This window comes from Neoarius graeffei, chromosome 18 (genome assembly GCF_027579695.1).
Source record: "Neoarius graeffei isolate fNeoGra1 chromosome 18, fNeoGra1.pri, whole genome shotgun sequence".
Lineage (NCBI taxonomy): Eukaryota > Metazoa > Chordata > Actinopteri > Siluriformes > Ariidae > Neoarius > Neoarius graeffei.
Window position 1 is genome coordinate 38,071,682 of NC_083586.1, and position 21,420 is coordinate 38,093,101.

The 21,420-nt window shown below is 41.0% G+C and overlaps 1 protein-coding gene across 1 annotated transcript in view; it reads left to right on the plus strand.

Annotated features, from left to right (window-relative positions):
• slkb (STE20-like kinase b) overlaps window positions 1-21,420 on the plus strand; it is an 82,048-nt gene that overhangs the window by 18,486 nt on the left and 42,142 nt on the right. The window contains exon 3 of the mRNA XM_060898777.1: window positions 18,503-18,551. Coding sequence (XP_060754760.1) covers window positions 18,503-18,551 — 49 coding nt within the window. The remainder of the gene's footprint in view (window positions 1-18,502; window positions 18,552-21,420) is intronic.

Here is a 21,420-nt window from a genome sequence, read left to right on the forward strand (position 1 = left end):
CGCTATCTCAGCTGCTATATTTTTCAGAAGGGATCCTGGGATATTATCAGGCCCACATGCTTTATTAGGGTCAAGACTAAGAAGAACCTCCCTCACTTCAGAGACTGTAAGTTCAATAGAGTCCAGTTCTTCTCCGACACCACTAGGGAGCTGAGCACTAGGTGGTAGCGAGGCCGTACTTGCCGGATTAACCACAGAACTAAAAAACTTATTTAGGATGTTAGCTCTGTCCCGACTGTCAGTTACAAGTTTATGTCCATCCCTAAGAAAGTTAGGGGAGGGTCTATCAGAAGTAGATGACTTGATATAGGACCAGAAGCACTTAGGAGTTTCTGAGATGGATGCCTTGAGTTTTTCTGCATGCTCTTTCTTTTTCCGCATAAGCATTTCCTTTGCAGAACGTCGTAGCTCAATAAACTTGGCTTCAGTCGATGACGAGCACTTACGTTTAAGTTTTTTTCTTGCGTCGTCTTTTTTCCTTAACAATAATCTTAGTTCACTGTCTATCCAAGGCAAATCGTTCACGCTACGTGCTTTGCATTTAGGAATGTGATCATTAGCAGCTGCAACATAGAGATCATACCAGTTGTCAAGTGAGGCGTCAACATCATCGGAAACAATGCATGCGTCCCATGGGGTATTTCGGAGTGTCTCTTTAAGTCCAGACCAATCAGCGCGCTTAAAGTTATACACAATGCGCTTTGTTTTCAATCTTTTAGGGACTTTTAGATCCAACTCGAAACTAATTAATTTGTGATCTGTACAAATTATATCATCAAATCCATGAATGTGTTGGACTTTAGTGGGAATAGTAGTGAGAATTAAATCTAAAATGTTTTTGCCCCTAGTCGGAAAATCGACTAACTGCCACAAGTAGTTGTCTTTCACCAACTTGGTAAAATAATTGTGAAGACAGTCCCCAGTTTTTGCCGTACCAGTTTGCCAATCAATTTCCGAAAGGTTAAAATCCCCTATTACTAGTATCTGATCGAATTTTGCTTTTGAGACCAATAACAAGGTTTTCTTGAGTTGCTTAAGATATTCCAAATCCGTATCTTGTGGTCTATAAAAGACCACTGCTAGAATTTTTCTCTTGGAATCCAGTCGAAGCTCACAAACGAGTATTTCAGCGTCCTTTTCTAGATCACTGCGGCGAATGTTCGGTAATCGATTTTTTACGGCTAAAAACACTCCACCTCCTCTTCTATTTTTCCTATCCCGTCTATGGATGGTATAGTCTAAACTAGAGGGAAGGAGCTCACAGTTCAAGTAGTTTGGATTCAGCCACGATTCCACACAAAACACTAGGTCGTTTCCAATCGATAATGCTTGGAGCTCGTTCTGCTTTTTACCAATGCTTCTTGAATTCATGTAAAGACACTTGAGAGTAGAGCAGTAGGGTATGTTCTTGTGCCCCGGTGAACTGCCTGGACCAGGCTGAGTCACAATATCTCCACAAAGAAGAAGTAGACCAGCCGCGAATCCAATAGGTTTACTAAAGTCCCGGCGGCGGCGAATAAAATGTGTCGAACTTGGTCTTACAGAATCATTTGTCTTACAAAATCTCCAAAAATAGGACGAGACTTTGCTTACGTGATTCAAGTTGACATTCGGCTGACCAAATAACATCAGGAGACGCAAAATTAATAGAAAAATAGCACAGCCCAGTAAAAGGCGTCCAACCGCCATGATGACGTGTTTACGTGTTCGTGTTATTATTATTATTATGAACTGCTAACATAGTTTACCTCTACTGTTGACTATATAACTACATAAATGTTAACTGTAAACTACAGATTGGTGTTTCATTTCACAATAACGTCATTAAATAATTTTATATATATATATATATATATATATATATATATATATATATATATATATATATATATAAACTTGGATATAAAGTTTGTATAAAGTTAACTAACTTCAGATCAGGTAACTGACTGGTTTCAGTTTAATAACTTAGTTCAAATAACCAACCAACTTTGTTATTTAAAACTTAATGATGTGATTACAGCACGCTGATTTGATGAAAGTGTCTTCAATATAGATACAGTACCAGTCAAAAGTTTGGGCACAGCTACTTATTCATTGTTTTTTTTTCTTTATTTTGACTTTTTTATATTGTAGAACAATATTGAAGACATCAAAACTATTAAATTACATATGGAAATATGTGGTACACAAAAAAATGTTACAAAAAACAAATTATGTTTCATATTTTAGATTCTTTAAATCAATGCAGCCACCATTGACCTTAATGATGCTTGACACACTATTGGCATTATCTTAATGCCTTAATGCCATTTTGCCTTATTCACACCATGTGATCAATCCTGGCACTCTAATTGGCTGTTTAAAATTATCGTAACCGATGAGATCATAGTCACAACGCACACACCACCGATTGTGTTGCGTACGAGAAGATCGCGTCCGAAAATATCAAGACCACTTTGATCTGAACCGAGAACCGATGAAATCGGCTACGAGGTGCCCACGCACACATTTACGATTCGCAAGCGATTTAATCGGCCCGACAACATCGTAAGCGAATCGGGAAGGTGTGTGGTGGGCTTTAACCAGCTTCATGAGGTAGTCACCTGGAATGCTTTTCAATTAACAGGTGCCTCGTCGAAAGTTAATTAGTGCAATTTATTTCCTTGTTAATGTGTTTAAGATCAAACAGTAAATAGTAAATAATAATAATACAATAAATAGCCCTATTCCACCACTGTAGTAATCCATATTACGTCAAGAACTGCTCAACTAGGTAAAGAGAAACGACATCCATCATTACTTTAAAACATGAAGTGGCTTTTAATTAATAAAAATAAAGAAAAAACATTGAATTAGAAGGTGTGTCCAAACTTTTGACTGGTACTGGACATCATTCAAGTCGAGAGGTGATGTCTGTGATTGTGTGTTAAATAGCAAAGTGGAGGGTGGGGGAGGTATTTTATGGTAAATATGAAGACAATGGAAAGCTAGATTTGGGAGACAGCAAGCCATGCTCCATCACTGTGTTCCCAGTTTGTTTCCTTCCTGTGGAAGAGAAGTTTGGAAATAGATAAGACAGGATCCAAGCTTGAATGGCTGCCTTTATCTTTTATTGTATAAAATCAGGTCCTGGGTGGCTCTTATTTACATTTATCAATGATTTCAATAGGTCGCACTTTCGTAATACTTTTTTAAAAATACAGCTAAAATGATGGAAATATTCAGTTGCTCTGTCGTCAGGGAAAGGCAGGAGTAGGTAGAGGTCACACTGAGGTGTGCTATTGTGTGTAGATTGTCGTCAGGAGAGGTCAGCCATTATTACTTCGTTGTTGTATTAGCGCCCTACCTGTTGTTATATCCCCTGCCAACTCCCTTTCATTTCATTGTGCACTGACACATGGGTGTGCCGTATCTATGGAAGCATGCAGATTTCTTTCAGTCTCAGTGGTTCAGGAAGCAGACATACAGACTCTACCTCTTCCTTATGATCCTGTAAAAGCAGGCCTGTGCTATGAATGGAGCGGATTATATATTAGCATTTATACTTGGGTTCAAAAGTCAGAGTGCATTACCAGGCTTTGGTTATTACTCCAGAGTGCGCAATGTACGAATTATCAGTGCCTTTAGTAAATCATACACTTTTTAGAGTATTACTGCTGAGGAATGATGCAATATAATGCATCACATTTGGATTTAACCTGATGTTCAGGGTGTGTGGTGAGAGCTAAAGTGATAATCACAGTTAGCTTGCTTCATGTTGAATGCAGAATTTAGGAGCATTTAATCATTATCACATTTTAAATCAAATATTTTTCTTTCACATTGTACATATATATAAGTACGCTTATGGGTACTGAAATGGGGACATGAACTTACTTTTAAAAATTCACCTAAAACCATTTCTTTTTTTACCATCAGGTCACAAAACATGTAATCTTTAATGAATGATATGTTAAAAGATAACTTTAATTTTCTGAGATGTAATAAAAACATATTTATATGCCAAAGTCAGAACGTAACAGAAGTGTTGTGGACATATATATTCTCAATTTTAACAATGTAGAATTACTTTTTGAAACATAGGAAGGTGATGTTTTAGCAAATATAATTAATAAACATGTGTAGTAGAATAAACATACACATTCTTTCAATAAGATTAACATGGTATATAGCTAGATTGTAATTAATTTGTAACAGACGCGAGATGGACAATCGTAACAGAAGTAATGTAACAGACATCATTTTGGAACTCATAGGCTTGACTTTGGCATATAAATATGTTTTTATTACATCTCAGAAAATTAAAGTTATCTTTTAACATATCATTCATTAAAGATTACATGTTTTGTGACCTGATGGTAAAAAAAGAAATGGTTTTAGGTGAATAAGTTCATGTCCCCATTTCAGTACCCATAAGCGTGGAATCATCTCATCTCATTATCTCTAGCCGCTTTATCCTTCTACAGGGTCGCAGGCAAGCTGGAGCCTATCCCAGCTGACTACGGGCGAAAGGCGGGGTACACCCTGGACAAGTCGCCAGGTCATCACAGGGCTGACACATAGACACAGACAACCATTCACACTCACACCTACGGTCAATTTAGAGTCACCAGTTAACCTAACCTGCATGTCTTTGGACTGTGGGGGAAACCGGAGCACCCGGAGGAAACCCACGCGGACACGGGGAGAACATGCAAACTCCACACAGAAAGGCCCTTGCCGGCCACGGGGCTCGAACCCAGGACCTTCTTGCTGTGAGGCGACAGCGCTAACCACTACACCACCATGCCGCCAGCGTGGAATCACTCATATATATATATATGTTATTTACCGGCTGGGAGGTCCGTATCGTGAAATACCGTGACCCAGGTCTTGAAAGGCCCTCTGGGCTGAGGTCAGCATTCAAGGCCGAGGTCACGGTATTTCACCATACGGACCAACCTTAAGCTGGTAAATAATATATTTATTTTTTTCTTTACCAAATTCTAACAGAAAACGAGAGTGCCCGAAAGGGAAAACCGAGGCGAGCCGCCATTTTGAATCCAAATTCACGGCTGTAATGCAAATTGCTTCCTCCTCGGTATACAAGTGCACTTCCATGGCAGGAAAAAACTACACTTTGCCGCCTATGTAGTTCCCTATTTATACAAATAGGAGTCATTCAGGATTCAGCCATGTTTTTGCTCGGCGTTAGCAAGTTACAGGTTTTTAGCTTTCTCCTGAAATGTTTTCTTTTATTTCTTCTTTCTCAGGGTAGTAAAACTCGCTTTCACTGTGAAGACTGTCGTTATCGCTATCCATGATGTAAAATTAATGCTATTCTCTCGAGAAATGCGAAAATAAATGTTGACAAAAATTGCTACTATGTTTGTTGTTGCTGTGACTGAGTGAGTCGCCAGAGGTCCGTAACCAGGGTCCGTAACTGGGGTCCGTACCGTAGGATACAGACCCGCTCACCAGCCAATCAAAGCGCAGGATTTGGACCGCGAAAAAAATAAATAATATAATTGTGTCCACCTTAGTGTATTCACACACAAAGATATTTTAGACTTGTGACTTGTTCTCATCTCAGCAGCTAATGAACATGGAGATTGAGCATTTAGCATTAAGGTTTAAGAGATTGTTAGCTAACTGCTACTAACTTTGACTAGTTAAGTTGTTTGATACAGCCTTTATGCTAATTTTAAAGTTAGCCTGAGGAGTCTGGCCCACTAACAAGAGCTACAATTAGCTGAAAATGCAGTGAGGTAAGTTAGCTAACTAGCTATGCTGCTAATTTAGCATCAGCAGCTAATGTTTTAGTGCTGCTACTGGAGTTGACAAATTCTTTTAAAAGTTGTGTTAATTTAATTACAGAAAACATTAGCAGCGGTGCAAATTTGTATTGCAAGAAAATAGTGTCAATGATTGATTAATTAAAGATTAAGGTTTCAGATTTGTAATGTTTCCTTTTTCGGATTATTTTTTTATCTTTACATAGAACTCCATCGTCGTCAACACATGTTCTTTTCGCAGGAATACTTTACACCAGCTGTGTAAACTGGTTTCCTGTTCACTACATGTGCTCACTGCATAGGATATACCGTAACTTCTTCCCTATTTGAACACCATTTGAGATTCAGCAACAGGAACAATATCACTTCAATACGTGTGTTTTAATCTTTTTTTAATCTTTAATCTTTTTTTCATTGTACAAAGTTGTATGAAATGCAGATGGTTTTATTTGAATACATTCGTTCACACCCTGCTGAGTCCCTGTTAATAGCAGGGTTGCCTCCTTTTGTGCTGTAAAATAAAGCCGAAACTGATTAGTTGACCTTGTTATTACCTTTCTTTCATTGGAAGTATGTGCGTGTATGGTTTATAACTCCAGGCAGTAGATTCGATTACACATTAACAGGATGTAATGACCCACTGGCTCTTCAGAGGCTTTTCTTCTAGATAGGAAACCTAAAACCTTTGCTATCACTGTGTGAGTGTGTGAATGCTCTATTTGGGGCATTTGTGTGTTACTGTACAATGTAAACAACGTCTCACCCTTCGCAAAATAACAAAAGCTGCCTCAGTGGATGGGACTGATCAGAAAGTGCCTGTTGTGTAGAACATTAGTGGATAAAATCAACTTTATGACTCGTTGCAATGATGTTTTTTTTTTCTAAATTCAGTGACTACTATGAACTATGCTTTATCTAACATGAAACTCACACCAAAGGAGTTAGTAATGAGGATCCACTGACTGGTTCTAAGGATTAAGAAACACTTTGATCAAGAACCATTACAATGGAAAAGGCCTAGATGAATAAGTGCTCGCAGCCACTTGGCTAGATTCCTTGTCTTAAAGATGCAATAGTAGTTTGTTTATTTCTTACTAGTACAAATAATCTCATCTCATCTCATTATCTCTAGCCGCTTTATCCTGTTCTACAGGGTCACGGGCAAGCTGGAGCCTATCCCAGCTGACTACGGGCGAAAGGCGGGGTACACCCTGGACAAGTCGCCAGGTCATCACAGGGCTGACACATAGACACAGACAACCATTCACACTCACATTCACACCTACGGTCAATTTAGAGTCACCAGTTAGCCTAACCTGCATGTCTTTGGACTGTGGGGGAAACCGGAGCACCCGGAGGAAACCCACGCGGACACGGGGAGAACATGCAAACTCCACACAGAAAGGCCCTCGCCGGCCACGGGGCTCGAACCCAGACCCTCTTGCTGTGAGGCGACAGCGCTAACCACTACACCACTGTGCCGCCCCTAGTACAAATAATATCAAAAGATATATTTTGACATGACATTTCCATGTTTCGAAAGTTGTAACTTGGCTTTCAAGCAGCTTAATGGCTATCTTTAGACTAGCAATGCTAACATGTTAATTTAGTTTAGAGCCTATAAGAGTTTACTAAAAAGAAAAAAAAGGACAGCAATGCGTTCAACAAGCAGATGATTGTCCGAGTGCACTTGAAAGCGATGACATGACAGTCCTTGCTAATGCTAACTCGAGCCAGCATGCTAAATCTAGTTGAACCTGCAAAGTTTCTTAAGCTGAAACTTGGTGTACATGGGTGGGAATGTGGGATGGGGCTGAAGGAGGAAAAAATTATTCAAAAGTTCTTCAGCTCCACCATTTAAGCTTGAGAGACTTGCCAAGCTTTGCCCAATCTCACATAGTGCAGCTTTAACTTTTGCTGTAAAGATACCCAGCACTTTATATTTGTGAGTTTTGGGAAGAAGATATGCTATTAAAACAAAGCTCATTAAATCATTGGTCAAATCTGAAGGAAGGAAAAGTCTCAGTTTTATCATAAGCAACAACAACCAACACCAGGGTTGTGTGATGTGCTCCAAAGCATTTATATTTACCTGACACTTTCATCCAAAGTGACTTAGAATTGAGATACAACCAAGAAGATGAGCATTAAGATTCTTGCTCAAGGACCCAACAGTGGCAGCTTGGTGGTGATGGGATTTGATACAACCGAGAAGATGAGCATTAAGGTTCTTGCTCAAGGAGCCAACAGTGGCAGCTTGGTGGTGATGGGATTTGATACAACCGAGAAGATGAGCATTAAGGTTCTTGCTCAAGCCAACAGTGGCAGCTTGGTGGTGATGGGATTTGATACAACCGAGAAGATGAGCATTAAGGTTCTTGCTCAAGGAGCCAACAGCGGCAGCTTGGTGGTGATGGGATTTGATACAACCGAGAAGATGAGCATTAAGGTTCTTGCTCAAGGAGCCAACAGTGGCAGCTTGGTGGTGATGGGATTTGAACTCACAACCTTCAAATCAGTAGTACAGTCAGTAACCTCAACAACTCAGCAACCACTTCTGCTGTTACCGTTACCACCCTGTCAGAAATAGGGATACAGTAGGAGTCCATTTCTGTCCCCCAAGGTACAGCTACACTAATGTACCCCTTAAGGCTCATTATTGAATCTCAAGGTAACTATGTGTACCTTTTTAGGGCCAAAAAGGTACATATATGTTCCCAAGCAGTATATCAAGGGTACAGCTAAGTACCTTGGAGGGTACTGCCCCACTGACAATCCATCGTACCCCTAAAAGTACAATAATATACTTCATTTTCTAAGCGTGCACCCTGAAGTTAATTACTTTCTTAGAACAGCATCTCCTATCATGTTTTAGTATTCATTTTACACCACATACCTTTTATATGAAAACAGTTGTTTCCTCTCCAGCCTATTTTTTTTTCCTCCTGAATTTAACAACAACAAAAATAGTGTCATGTTGCCAAGAACGCAAAGTCCTCTGTCGTGAAGACTTTCCTGTGGCAGAAAGCCAACTGCGTTACAAAGTTCTGACACTAGAGGCTCCTTCCATGAATGATTGATAAATAAATAAATAAATAAATAAATAAATACTACAGAAAACTTGACTATATCAATGATTTAAGTTTTTCTTTGTTAAAACTGGACGGCCTTTCGATTTCATAAAACTGGTGAAATTTAGTTCCCTCTGAAATTTGGTCATTGTGATATATGTTTATTTCTGTAATATCTAAAAAAAAAAAACCCAGGCCATTCTATGGCTAGGAAGTTATTTAATTTGAGGGGATTCCCTAGCAAATAATGGGCATGAAATTGCTCGCTTCGCGCCATCAAGCAGACAGAGGAAGTCCATGTGCGCATGCGCAGGTTTATCTTTCGGTGTCTTCTTCTTCTTCTTCTTTTGGGTTTTACGGCAGCTGGCATCCAGTGTTGCATTACTGCCATCTGCAGGTTTACCTTGACCGTGCACTGACAGTTCCATCATTCTATCGCTAAACGAACAGCTGATCACACCAAGGTGCTCGCTGACTGCCGATATTTATTAGTTTGGTCTTGCGTTTCCTTTCCTTCGCAGCATAACGTCTTTTCTTCTCGCTTTCTGTTACTGTAGTCGGTCTTCCACATTTCATTCGCGTCCTCCATTTTCCTTTCCTGCTTCAAATTTGTATCCCACAATGCCTTGCGCGAATGGGGAAAGTCCACAACGTGATGCATGATGTAGTATCTTGGATTGCATCACGGTGAAGCAAGAAATAATAGCAGAGAATTTAGGGCCACGTGGCCCTAATTTCCTTAATTGTTCTATTAAAAAAAAACTAATAAAACTGGAAGTCTGTGATTCGAATTCAGTAGCTTTCGGTCCACTAAACAAAAATAGTTGGGTGTCTGGGAAAATTCTTTTTATGACCTAAACCTGAAAAATCCGAAAGTCAGTCTACCTTTAAATATTTTATTATAACTTTTTATTATTAGACTTATATATTGATGCTGTGCATGAGCTGTTACTATCAAAACAAAAAAACATATTTGAGCGAGTGGATAAATATAAACCTGTGTTTTGTTTAGTAATTAATGACTGTCTGTTATTAATTAACAAAGAACAAATAGTAAAAAGAGATTTATTGGCTAAATTTATTACTATTTCTGGTATACCACTGGTTTCTCTTTCCTTCATTATGTTTCTGCTCTGTGTCACTGGCTTTGTACGAACTTCATTGTTATAAACTGTTGTTTAGTCAGAGTTGAATTGCTTGAAGCACCTACCTTAGCACCTACGTTTTACGATGACCTGCAATGCCGGGGTGGCCCTATATTTAGCCGGGACCATCCCCGGCCCAAACCATCAATGGTGGCCTGCTTGGAGCATGGGGAAAATAATTTTCACTAATTTTGGTCACTGATCTTATTCTTGCATTAATCATCAATTCAACTGCACTCTGCATTTTCACATGGCAGCCCAGACGCCGACAGCATCGCAGCAGATTAAATAGGTGCTACCAAATAAGGAAATTCTCCCCTCCCCTCTATTGCAGTTGGTTTGGTCCAAGACTCCTCCTCTGTATTGCGGGGAACTAACAACATTGGTGCGAAACAGCGCGCGTCAGTGACTACGTTTACATGCACGTCCAAATCGAGCTGCTGTTGGTAATCGAGCAAAGGGTCCCAGCAGGGGTGCCAGAGAAATCCAATCCTACATGCACAAGTGAAATCGGGCTATTGTGCAAGGTGCATTGTGCACCCGAGCCACACGTGGCGCTACACGTCCCATCGTGTTGGTACACTTCCGGTTGTCGTCATGAAGAAGAGCTATAGTGTTGCCAGATACTGCTGACGTTTTCCAGCCCAAAACATGTTCAAAATCCGCTAAAATGCACTTAAAACCCCCAATCTGGCAACACTAGCAGTTCCGTGTTCAAGCTGTTAGGCTTGCTCTAACAGACTATGGCTACAAACTGTCCGGCGCAGACCACTGTTTTGTAAGAAAACTTATTTTGCACAATAATATTTTTCTAAAGTCCATTTTTTGCTTACAAAAAATATTTTTTTTTGCTTACAATTTAACTTATGTCTTAATAAACACACAAAAAGTTCAGTTGTTTTGTTTTTATTGACATTCTTCAGATGTTGGACATATATATACACACACACACACACAAATACAATGACTTGTTTATGTACACAATTCACAGCTATGCAACAGCTGTACAGATGTATTTGGTGATACAGTAAGTGAGCTAAATTTTAACAGTGCAAACAATGCCACAAAAAGAAAAGATTCATGCCGTTGTCATGATTCGTTGTCATGCCGACCGAGGCTGTTGTGTTTCCCGCTTGTGGTCTCGTCACTCGTCACTTCCGGAAGTAGCTCGACAACTAGCTCGATAGGGTATACATGCACAAAATAGCTCGGCAGAAATCGCATAAACTAGGTCGTGTAGCTCGATTCCGAGAAATCAAGTTCGGTTCAATTTCAGCCGAATTAAGGTGTATACATGGCATTTTGAACTTCGATTTCAGTCGAGCAACGGCAGAAATTCGATTCTCTCTATGTGCATGTAAACGTAGTGAGTGATGGAGGGCAGAAAGAGGCCAGGTGGAACCGAAAGGGCGAAGCTTAAAAAAAGGAAAGAGGTGGCAGCAAAATGTGCCAAATTGACAGATATGTTCTCAAGACCAGCTGGTAGGTTACGAAAGATATGGAGTATGATAACCCTGTTTGTCGATTTTATCAGTCTATGCTAGGCCTATAATGTGTCGATAGTTTGCGATGTCAATTCAGCTTTTTGATGTCATGTGAAATCTCGCAATTTACACAGTATAGATGTGGTGTATGTCTTAATTCTAAGAAGAACCGGACATTGCTTTACATTATTAACAATTTTAGATGAACAGGTCCCAAATGTGTTGTTGCGCGTTATTTCCTCATCCAGCCTATTTCATCTCGCTGTCACACCGTGCATTTCCACAGGCGTGCGCACATTGTGGTTATGAACACATAGGCCTAGAAGTCATATTTGATGTTAAATAATTGTTGTTAAATATATAACTTAGAAGAGGTGTATGCGTATGCCAATATTCTAAGCAGAATCGAACACTTGCTTTAGCCTACATTTCATTTAACCATTTTTGAGTTGCCTAATGCGCCCTCACGCTTTATCTGCCGGTTGCTGAGGACCCAGCATTGTTGATTTGCCATTATTTTCGAGGCGTATGCGGCATGTAATGCACAAGCATTGGTTCAAATGCACGCGAGATGGGTGCTTTCGTTATTTTAAGACTATGTGACTAAAAATGTGTTGTGTAATTCGTCTTAAATAACGCAAAACAATCAGCCATACTCGCTGCTTTGCTATTTGGAGTGGCAGTCAGCTGGATTTCGCCCCCGACGTAAAAGTTCATTCCCACACCCGGGCCGAAGATGCCGATTTCTGAAGATGCATGTCCTTTGGATGTGTTTTCAAATATTTTCAAATTCCTCCTCCATTTCAAAGTGGCCTGAATGTGAATTAAACTCCCGGACTGAAAACAGGGCCCACTCCGGCCCTGATGACCTGGATGACTGCGAACCTTCACAGACATAGTTGAGGCTGCTGTTGTTTTCCAGTGACTATTGGTTTGCTAATCCATTAAAGGAAACAGGGCTCAGATTTGGCTTTGCGTCTCAGCGTGAAATGGTTCAATTCACATTTATACAGACATGCAGTACACATGCATGCATGACCCTTGCCAGGCCATCAGCTTGGTGTCCCATGATCCTCAGCCTGCCACGTCATCATAAAAAAACCAACAACAAACAAACCGGAAAGCACTTATCCCCATTCACCATTTCCTGATTAATAATGGCACTCTACTATTTGCAATCCCACCTTTATTACCTTAAATAACCCTCTCCTGCATTGTGTCTGTGACGAGTCCAAGACTTCATTATCTGCTAGTCTTGGACCATGTTTCCTGCATTGTGTCTTGTCTAGTTTGTCTCTTTGCTCATAACCTGACCATTAGCTTGCCTCATGTTTCGGAGTAATGCCTAGTCCTTTGGTTTGTTCGCCATATTGGTTTTAATTAAACCAGAATACCTGCAGTTGTGTTCATATATCTGGTTCACGATACTTGATGTGAGCAGATATCATGATTTTTAATTATTTCACAATAATTGGCCAGTGTTTCCCACAGACCAGGTAGCAATTTGTGGTGCTCCACTGTGCCAGTGAGGGAATCGTGCGCGGTGGTGTCGTGGCGGTCGGTGGAGTCAGTCATTGGGGTGTATGCAAAGTGTTTACAGCGGGCGGTGTTCAAACACACAGTATTTTTCTTCAGAGTCACCTGCTGGGACTATTTTAAAGCTACAAGAAGCATTTGAGATTATTCAGTTCAATCTAAATTCTTTTAAGTTCTTTAAGAGAAGACAGCTAAAACAATTTTTACCAGAACCCTGCCTGGTTTCATTCCTCGACCCAACTTTACATTACAGGGCAGGCCATTAGTTTGCTGGGCTTGATGTTGGTGGAAAATCTGTCTTTTAAATTTATGAAAATTACTCACCAAAATTGAAGTTAAAGCTTAGTTTTTACCTTAGTTTTTTTTGCCTTTTTGGTGGCAATCTTTCAATCATTCTTTAGTTGACATTCAAGGAATAAATTGCAAAAAACAAGCTGGAGGTTTTTATTTTAAATATTGAACTCAACACTTACCTCAACCAATACTAAAATGAAATAAATAGTATAATGTAACAACAAAATAATAATAAAATTAGGCTAGTGGGAAATCCTTATTTATTGTGAATGTCAAGTCATTATTAATAACTTGCATGAATGCTGAAGCGGGATAAACGGGATAATGCAATAAGGCCGGTTACTCGCGTCAAGCTGCTACTGTATGCATCAAAATTGGTTTATAGCCTGACTCAGGGATGTCCATTTCATGTAAGCCAAGAAGGCTATGATAAAGCTCGTCACGAGCACGACGTAGGCTACCTTTTAAAATAAGGGGTCGGAAGGCGAATCGGGAAGGCTGCGTTATTTTTAATTAGCCTAACAGGCCTACTTGCAGTCCGGGTATATGCGCAACGGCAGGCCTGTGTACATGCCTCTCCATCTCGCTCTCTCTCACTCTCTGTCTCTGTGTGTGGGTGAACGAGAAGAAAGAGCACTATGAATGAACGGAACGATACGCAACGGAATTTTTTTTTTAAAAATCGCGAGTCTGATTGCGTGGCGATAGGAATCCATTGTGTGGCACTGCGCCACACAATGGTCTATGTATGGGAAACCCTGTTGGCTAACATTTGACCACTTTATATGATATTGAAACACTGTATTTTAAGATTATAAAATATTTGGTTTGGTTTCATGCCGCACATAATTGAACAAACACAAAAGAAATCTCTACGGGGTATGTGGGGCTAAGTTGTGCTTGTGAAACTATTTTATTCATTGACCTGAAATACCACAACACATAACATGAAGCAAATATCTCACTGAAAACACATGGTGCATTGTATCCACCACTTATTTTTTTTTCTTTTTGCCTGTTGTTAAAATATCCAGACCACATTGCATTTCCAGAGCACTCCAGCTCTGCTCTTTGGCTCAGATTGTGCCTCGTAGCTCATATTTCCAAAAACATAGCTCGTCCAAAAGCATGTTGCCCACAAACCAAAATACACTTACTGCATTTGGGTTGATTCAGAGTCAAAACTCTTTTTCACTACATAACTGTGAGCTTAATGGCACTTTCAGACCAAAATCGATAAGTTTGTCATGTCTGCTATTTGGTTTGGGTTCACACTGCGTATTATTACACAAACCCAAAATAATCTAGAATACATGCTACATTTCCTCCAGATCATACGGTTGGGTTGATTCGGAGTCGAATCACTTTCTCACTGCTCTAGAGAACTGGACTGAAACTCAAATCATTCAGAAGGTCTACAGCTGTTTGTTTTGCTCCACACCAGAGTGTGATTGTGATGTTCTCACTTGCACAAAATCAAAGTGAACTTTGTCATTCAGACTATACAACAAGAATTATTGTATAGTCTGAATGACAGAATGAAATTGCATAATAGAATGAAATTGCATTTCTCCTAGCAGTGTTGTAGTCGAGTCACTAAGTCAAGTCAAGTTTATTTGTATGGCGCTTTTAACAATAGATATTGTCGCAAAGTAGCTTTACAGAATTTGAATGACTTTAAACATGAGCTAATTTTATCCCTAACCTATCCCCAATGAGCAAGCCTGTGGCGACGGTGGCAAGGAAAAACTCCCTCAGACGACATGAGGAAGAAACCTCAAGAGGAACCAGACTCAAAAGGGAACCCATCCTCATTTGGGTGATAACAGATAACATGATTATAACATTTTTATCAGTTTTAACATGAAGTCTATTTTGTTGATGTTATAACTCTTCATTGATGGAAACTTGAGTGCAAAACTGTTCATGACAACTGCAGTCCTAAAGTTAGCAAGTCAACTGTAGTCCTCAGCCATAAAAGCATTACTGTAAGTGTCCAGAGCGTCCTCCAGGTGTGACTTTCAACTGTCCATATGGGGCCGTCCTCCACAGGAACGATGTGGTGAGACTCCAACCAGACACAGGGCACCAGGATGGATCAGGCAGGTCTGAGGAGCAGAAGAGGCCAGCATCTCGATCTCAGAATTGACATGTAAATCAGAAGGACAGACTGGGGGGGCACAGGTTGTTAGGTATGCCCAATGTCACCTGATGAGTAGGAACAGTATACATTTTGTGCTGAGTGCAAGCAGGGACTCCGGCAAAACTAACTATGACAGCATAACTAAAAGGGGAGAGCCAGAAGGTAACACAGGCATGAGGGAGCCCCGGGACATAAAGCAGCCAGCCACTACACCGTCAACAAACTCGAGTGAGCAAGTGAGTGGGGACTGACAGCATCCATACATCCCAGTTTACCAAAACACTATGTCTGAGGACCCTCCAGATCTACACCTTTACCTCATAAACACCATTAACAGAAGGCTTGACTAAGCAAATATGTTTTCAGCCTCGACTTAAACGCTGAGACTGTGTCTGATTCCTGAACATTACTTGGAAGGCTGTTCCATAACTGTGGGGCTTTGTAAGAAAAGGCTCTGCCCCCTGATGTAGCCTTCACTATACGAGGTACCAGCAGATAGCCTGCACCTTTTGATCTAAGTAGGCGTGGTGGGTCATAGAGGAGCAGAAGTTCACTCAGGTACTGTGGTGCGAGAACACTCAGTGCTTTAAAGGTCAATAGTAGTATTTTATAAACAATACGAAATTTGATTGGGAGCCAATGCAGTGTGGATATGACAGGGGTGACTAAACCTCGATTCCGAGTCCAGTTTCGAGTCCCCAGTGTTCAAGTCCGAGTCAAGTCCAAGTCATTAAAGAAAATTTCAAGTCGAGTCCACTATTGATCCGAGTCGAGTCTGACACAAATGACACAGCTGTCACACACGTACACTCTCTAAAACACATTGATAGGTTTGAGTAGTGTGAAGATGTATGCCCCATACTATAGCCTGCAATAAATTCACAAAAAAAAGATGTCTTCTATCAGGAATATTTAGCAAAAGGCTGGTGGCACGAATGTTAACCCTCAAGCGACCGAGTGGGGTCATTTATGACCCTGGGCATATAATTTTGTGTGCAGTTTTTATACATTTGATCCGAAAAATATTTACTACCATGAATTTGTCAGCTAACTTGTCCTACAACTGTCCATAGGTTTTTGCAGGGATCGGCCAAATGGTGTGGCAAGAGTAGTGAAAAATTGTGCAGGGTCATTTATGGCCCCGGAAAGAAGCATAGGATTTCTTGCAGTAATTCCTTATCAAATTTTGCTTTTACCAACTACTTATCTGTACAGTATGTTGTACTTTTGTTGCAGTGAACCATGGCGAGTAGCATAAGAATAGCTAGATTTACAGCTGCAGAAGCATTGAGACAGATACTTGAGGCCCAAAGTGATGATGAAAATAGCTCAGTTGACGGAAATGATTAATTTTAGTATTAGCATATCCGCTAGAAATAGCATGTTAGCTAGTATTAGCATATTAGTTAGTCACTAGTTTTGATGTTACAAAGATCCCATCAACACTGCAGTGGATGTTTTTGCTCATACTTTTCTTTTCATGATACATTTTCAGTCAATGTTGTTGAATGAAGTAAATGTTCCAGTAAGACATAACAAAGACTGTCTAGATAACATTATGTTCTTCTTATGCTGTGTCTCTTTGCCTTCTTTCTGCATTAAAATTTGTTGTAAACCATACCAATCTACATTTATATATTTTTATAGTATCTGTTTTGAACACAGGAAGTGGTATATGTATGTAAAACCAAGAAAAAATAACTAGGTATACAGATTCATGTACTGAATATAGCGGGTCATAAATGACCCCACCCGGTCATATTAGTCGCTAAAATAGCTTGGTCGCTTGAAGGTTAAGCATCCGTGTCAAAAACATAACACTCTCGCAAACATAACACTCTGATGTGCTTTACTGTAACAAATATACTTGTGTGCATTTAAAAAACATAACCATGTTACACAAACATGATGCATCTCCAAAACAAAAGCTTTGATTCTGACACCATGGAACTACATGCCAGGGAACTTGGGTTTGGTTTGTTGTGCTTTTGGCACTTGTGTGCATTCGAGGTTGTCTCCGTCGTCTCCTCGATAGTTCGTCTACATATGGAACATTTTTTCACACTTCACGAGAAGTCTCTATAAGCAAAGAGGACAATCCTAGGGGCGTTCTCTCCAGGCATTTTAGCGCCATTAACATTAGTTTGTTCTTGAACAGGTGAATGTGCATTCTCTTGCACAAAATTAGTACAAAATGTTAATGCACGAGTCCGAGTCACCGGTGCTCAAGTCCAAGTCGAGTCACGAGTCCTTAAAATTAGGGCACGAGTCAGACTCGAGTACTACAAGCCTGTCTCTTAGCTCCATGTGCAGTGAAAGCTATATAACAGACGTAAATAGACAAACTAAGACCTAACAAATATTCTCATCTCATCTCATTATCTCTAGCCGCTTTATCCTGTTCTACAGGGTCGCAGGCAAGCTGGAGCCTATCCCAGCTGACTACGGGTGAAAGGCGGGGTACACCCTGGACAAGTCGCCAGGTCATCACAGGGGTGACACATAGACACAGACAACCATTCACATTCACACCTACAGTCAATTTAGAGTCACCAGTTAACCTAACCTGCATGTCTTTGGACTGTGGGGGAAACCGGAGCACCCGGAGGAAACCCACGCGGACACGGGGAGAACATGCAAACTCCACACAGAAAGGCCCTTGCCAGCCACGGGGCTCGAACCCGGACCTTCTTGCTGTGAGGCGACAGTGCTAACCACTACACCACCGTGCCGCCCCCTAACAAATATTGCATATGTTAATTCCAGTACTGGACTTAATGCACAATGTGATAATAAATATAGACATCGTCAACACTGTGTAAAAACACAACAGGCTTTGATGGGTTCAAATGGACTAAGCGCTGCATTTTTGAAGGATCCTGAGAATCATATGCATCTACTGTTATCATAAGTTTATGATCCTGGAGCTGTACCAGAGCAGTGTTAGATGGATGAAGCTCTGAATATTGGTCTCAGTGTATAGCACTTGCGTGTAATCAGTGGATGTGATACTGTAACTATAGCTTGGTGAAGTGATATGATCTTTTGTCTGCAGATTCTGATTGAGTTTTGTGCTGGAGGTGCTGTGGATGCAGTGATGTTGGGTGAGTAGTACACACACACACCAGAAAAAGTGGTGAGTAATTTCATACATTAATATCAATAACGTAAAAAAAATACAAACTGTAATTACACAGTATTTTCCAGTTCAGCCCGAAGTACTCGCTAAACATTTTTTTTTCCAGAAAATCTGGACTGTTCAAAAGCTGTTAATGGAAATTTAAAAATGTGAGAATGTCGTTTGGCTGTAAAGTATCCTGACAATAGGCTATTGTCCATGCTGAGAGTTTAGCCGGATTAGAACAAGTGGTCCCAGTGAGTCAGTCCACTTTGGTTTAAAAGCTTATTGTAAGGAGATGTGTTCACAGAGGATTTCAGTGTATGCTGATTCAGCACAGAAATGTACAAATTAAATGTGGCCACATACAACCCTGTAAGAGATCCGAGTGCATTCAGACCTGTATTTAGAGCTGTCCATTCGTGACCCTGTTACCCAAGGCGGATTTTAACAAATGACCTGGCAGCTATTTCCCCCCTGAAATATAAGCCAATCTGTAAGAATCTGGAATGACTAATATTTGTCTAAGGCTACATCCACACGACAACGGCAACGAGATGTTATTTAAAAAAATATCGCGTCCAAATGGGCAACAATCAGTAAAATATCAGGTCCATATGGCAACGCAACGCTTGCTGAAAACGATGCAATACACATGCCACACCTCTAGGGGCGCTGTAAGATGGTCCCTTCGGAGACACCAGAACAATAGAAGAAGTAAGGACGCATGCGCATAAACTATTATGCGCGAGACTTCATATTAGCCACAAAGTCAGAAAAATCTGTTTGTAAAATTACGTTATAATGACCAAATACAATGAAAAGTATTTTTCCAGTCTCACCTGTGAAAGGTAATCCCATGTGATCTCGTTTGGACGGTAAACCTGTTGGTACAGTTAAACGCAGCACATGAATGAGGCATCTTTATTCTCCGCTTTGACCTATCCAATATGGCGGCGAGGATGACGTATGATTCTACGCGGAAGGCGGCGTCTTTAATGGTCCGGAATAAATTGAATGCTACACGTTGATGGATTAATTTGTTCTTCTACGCCCTTTTTGAGGAATGTATTGTAGGACTTAAACCAACATTTGAAGAGGTGAGATCGCTCCTTTTTTTCCCTATTTTTGCTGGCAGGATTGACTCTGCCCTAAGGGCTATTCTCTCTCTCTCTCTCTCTCTCTCTCTCTCTCTCTCTCTCTCTCACTTTGCACCATTACACAATAAATATTTACAGTGAAAATATTTTGTAAGCGCGTTTCATGAACCAAGTTATAGGATTTGTTGACAACTTGCATCGAGTTCGTTACACTTCTACCCGGCGTGAAGCACATGTGGTTGTGACGTCATCGTAAACAAATCCGTTCTACTCATCCAGACGACTTCGCAACGGCAGCGTTGCCAGATCTTTCCACTCTGGAACCCGTTCTCAAAAGATTGCGTTTTGGGGCACCCAAAACGCCGGTGCCGTGTGGACGCCAGGCCGAAACGATAAACAATTGTATCGGATTCACCTGAATCCATTGCCGTGTGGACAGGGCCTAAGTGTTTTGTGCTCTCTGATATTAGCTGATTCCCTGGAAGCCCTGCCCTCTTCCCCTAATCTCACATTAATAATATTGCCTGTTTACGATTTTCTCGTTCACAGTAGTGTTGCTTTGTGTCAAAATGAATGGAGAATGTTTTGAGTTCATGAATGTGAAATAGGGCGGCACGGTGGTGTAGTGGTTAGTGCTGTCGCCTCACAGCAAGAAGGTCCTGGGTTCGAGCCCCGGGGCCGGCGAGGGCCTTTCTGTGTGGAGTTTGCATGTTCTCCCCATGTCCGCGTGGGTTTCCTCCGGGTGCTCCGGTTTCCCCCACAGTCCAAAGACATGCAGGTTAGGTTAACTGGTGACTCTAAATTGACCGTAGGTGTGAATGTGAGTGTGAATGGTTGTCTGTGTCTATGTGTCAGCCCTGTGATGACCTGGCGACTTGTCCAGGGTGTACCCCGCCTTTCGCCCATAGTCAGCTGGGATAGGCTCCAGCTTGCCTGCGACCCTGTAGAAGGATAAAGCGGCTAGAGATAATGAGATGAGATGAGATGAGATGAGAATGTGAAATAAACTATCAATGCACGTTTGACTTATCTGACATAAGACATGGACATATTTAACATCAATTCACTGTAATTACTATCGTCCTGGGTATGACTTTAAACTGCAACCAGTGGTGAGTCTCAGGTCCAGTAGGACTTGAGTATTGGGGAAAGTGGGGTTACCCTTTAATCACCATTGCTCCCAGGTCCGCTCTGACCCGGAGTGGTAGCTCCTGCTTGGGCTCCAGCTATGGGTTAAATAGTACCTCTACTAATAAGGTGCTGGTAGCAGGGCGCTTTTCGATGCAATGTGGTAGATGAACCCAACAGGGTCAATGGCGCACCACCTGATGGCATGCGGAAGAGCCACTCAAATGGCCAACAGATGGCATCACTCGGCAAGTCAGTTGTCACTGTGGGGCGACTTCCATACCTGTCAGGTCTGTGGGACTTTTGTGCACCATTTGGCATCAGGTCTGGTGGTCCAGAGAGACAACACGATGGGGGCACGACATCGTTTGTCTTACTTTACCGTGCAAGGTGCTTTGCTAGGAGAGGAGAATAGTATACGAGAGCTCATGAGGCCAGGCATTCCATTTGTGTCGCCGTTGCGGACAGCTCTCTCGCTCTGGTGCGGGCCTCGCGGCCCATCTGTGTTTCTGCGCATCCTAATGAAGCAGTCATCACTGTGAGTGTTGGACAGCTAATGATGGCAACGACTATAATTACTATGGATGCCACCAAAAATGTTTGTCCAATAATAAAAACAAAATTTGC